This window comes from Corylus avellana, chromosome ca1, assembly GCF_901000735.1.
Source record: "Corylus avellana chromosome ca1, CavTom2PMs-1.0".
Taxonomy (NCBI): Eukaryota; Viridiplantae; Streptophyta; class Magnoliopsida; order Fagales; family Betulaceae; genus Corylus; species Corylus avellana.
In genome coordinates, this window is record NC_081541.1 from 26,130,546 (window position 1) to 26,132,444 (window position 1,899).

The 1,899-nt window shown below is 44.9% G+C and overlaps 1 protein-coding gene across 1 annotated transcript in view; it reads right to left on the reverse strand.

Annotated features, from left to right (window-relative positions):
* The window catches only part of LOC132168220 (sugar transporter ERD6-like 5), a 3,487-nt gene extending 2,948 nt beyond the window's left edge, over positions 1-539 (reverse strand). The window contains exon 1 of the mRNA XM_059579344.1: positions 522-539. Coding sequence (XP_059435327.1) covers positions 522-539 — 18 coding nt within the window. The remainder of the gene's footprint in view (positions 1-521) is intronic.
* Between the last annotated feature and the right edge of the window lie 1,360 nt (positions 540-1,899).

Below are 1,899 nucleotides of genomic sequence, written 5' to 3' on the forward strand. Positions count from 1 at the left end.
TCAATTGTTTCAAGTTTGATCGATCATTTGATCCTATCATGATCGATTGAACAAATGTACTATGATGAAACGGATGTTTGAACGAACCTTTAATTTCAATTGTTTCAATTTTGATTGTCATTTGATCATATCATTTGATTGTATCACTATCGAAGTTGTTGTACATTATGCAATAAAAATTAAAAAAAATAATATAAAATTAAATAAAAAATAATATATATATATATATATATATATATATATATATATTACATTCTATTTCTACGATCCATCGCATACTTGTTGCGATCAATCGTAGTAATGGAATTTTGGCTTTGAAGATTCTGTTATTGCGATCGAACGCACCTTGGGTGCGCTCGATTGCAGTAATCGAATTTTACACCTTTGAACATTCTGTTACTACCATTGCTTTTTATCTTGGGTGCGATGGATCGCAGTAATCGCATTTATACCTTTGAACATTCTGTTACTGCGATCGATCGCATCTTGGGTGCGATCGATCGCAGTAATCGAATGAATACCTTTGACCATTCTGTCATTGCGATCGATCGCAACTTGGGTGCGATCGATCGCAATAACAGAAACAACACGCACACTGCTGTCCGAATGCGATCGATCGCACCATGTGTGCGATCGATCGCACTTGGACAGCACACCACGTGACCTATTTTAGGTCACTTTCCCCCCACACCCAACAGATTTTTCTTCTCCAAGGTAGCACCCACCTCCGGCACTCCTCCACCGTTTTTCACCACTCGTCCACTCCTCCCCCGTTTTTCACCACCTCTACCACGCAGCCACCACACGGTTCTCTTCTCTGGCAACCATACCAGGTACTTTTCACCACCTCTACTTTACACCCCGTTCCCTATTCCCATCAACACCCCAACGCCGATCACTTCTCCAACTTTTTTTTTTTTCTCATATTTCTGCAATTGTGGGTGTTCATCCACCCACATTGCTTTCTTGTGGTTGGATTTTGGTGTTTTTGCAGGGGTTTTGAGCTGAGTTGCTTTGTTTTGCAATTTTGGCTATCTCTAGTGCACACAAGGTGTTCGTCAAAAGTCCCCAGTCAAGCTCACCATGCCAAGAGCTCAAGCTTCATCCTCCCGAGGGTCCGATACCCGAGCCATTTCTCCCCCGCCCACTTTTGAGAAGCGGGAGCTGCTATTTGAGACCACCTTCGCCATTCGAGAAGACTTTCAAAATCTTGAGGCGACTCAATGGGCGGTCGCCGAGTTCAAGCGATGGGGGCTCAACAAGCTTTTCAAGCCGGTCACCCCCACTGCCTATAGAAAATTGGTGATCGAGTTCTATGCCCATCTGTCTCATGACTGCAACAGGGTGGCTGCCCTCTCTTCGAAAGTGAAAGGCGAAGCTATTGAAGTAACATGGGCCGACATTGCTGCTGCCCTTCGATGCAATCATGAGCACCCTCCAGAAGCCGCACAGCTTGCTGAGCAATCGGACAGATTCTACGTGGCGAAAATCATTGAGGACATGTGCAAAGGGCAATATGCCGATGCCCATCCTAATGCCGGCAGCCGATCCAACCTACCTCAACGGCTTTGGTTTGTGGACTCCATATTACACCGTAATGGTTTTCCCTTGGGGCACAAAAGTCAGAGGCGGGATCAATTTCTTCAAACACTCTACTCCTTCCATAAAAATGCTTGGTACTCAATTCCCGACATAATTTGGAACGAAATTCACAAATTTTGGAATGGGGTGCACATTGGAGGAGCGAAGTCCACACATTCATGGGGGTTGCCTTTCCCATACTTAATCTCCTTCATCCTCCGGAAGAAAGGCATCAAGGGTACCGCAGCTGATGAGCCAGTCACTACTACTCCCATATTTGGCATTCGCCAATGGAACAAGAGCTTGTCCCACATGCCC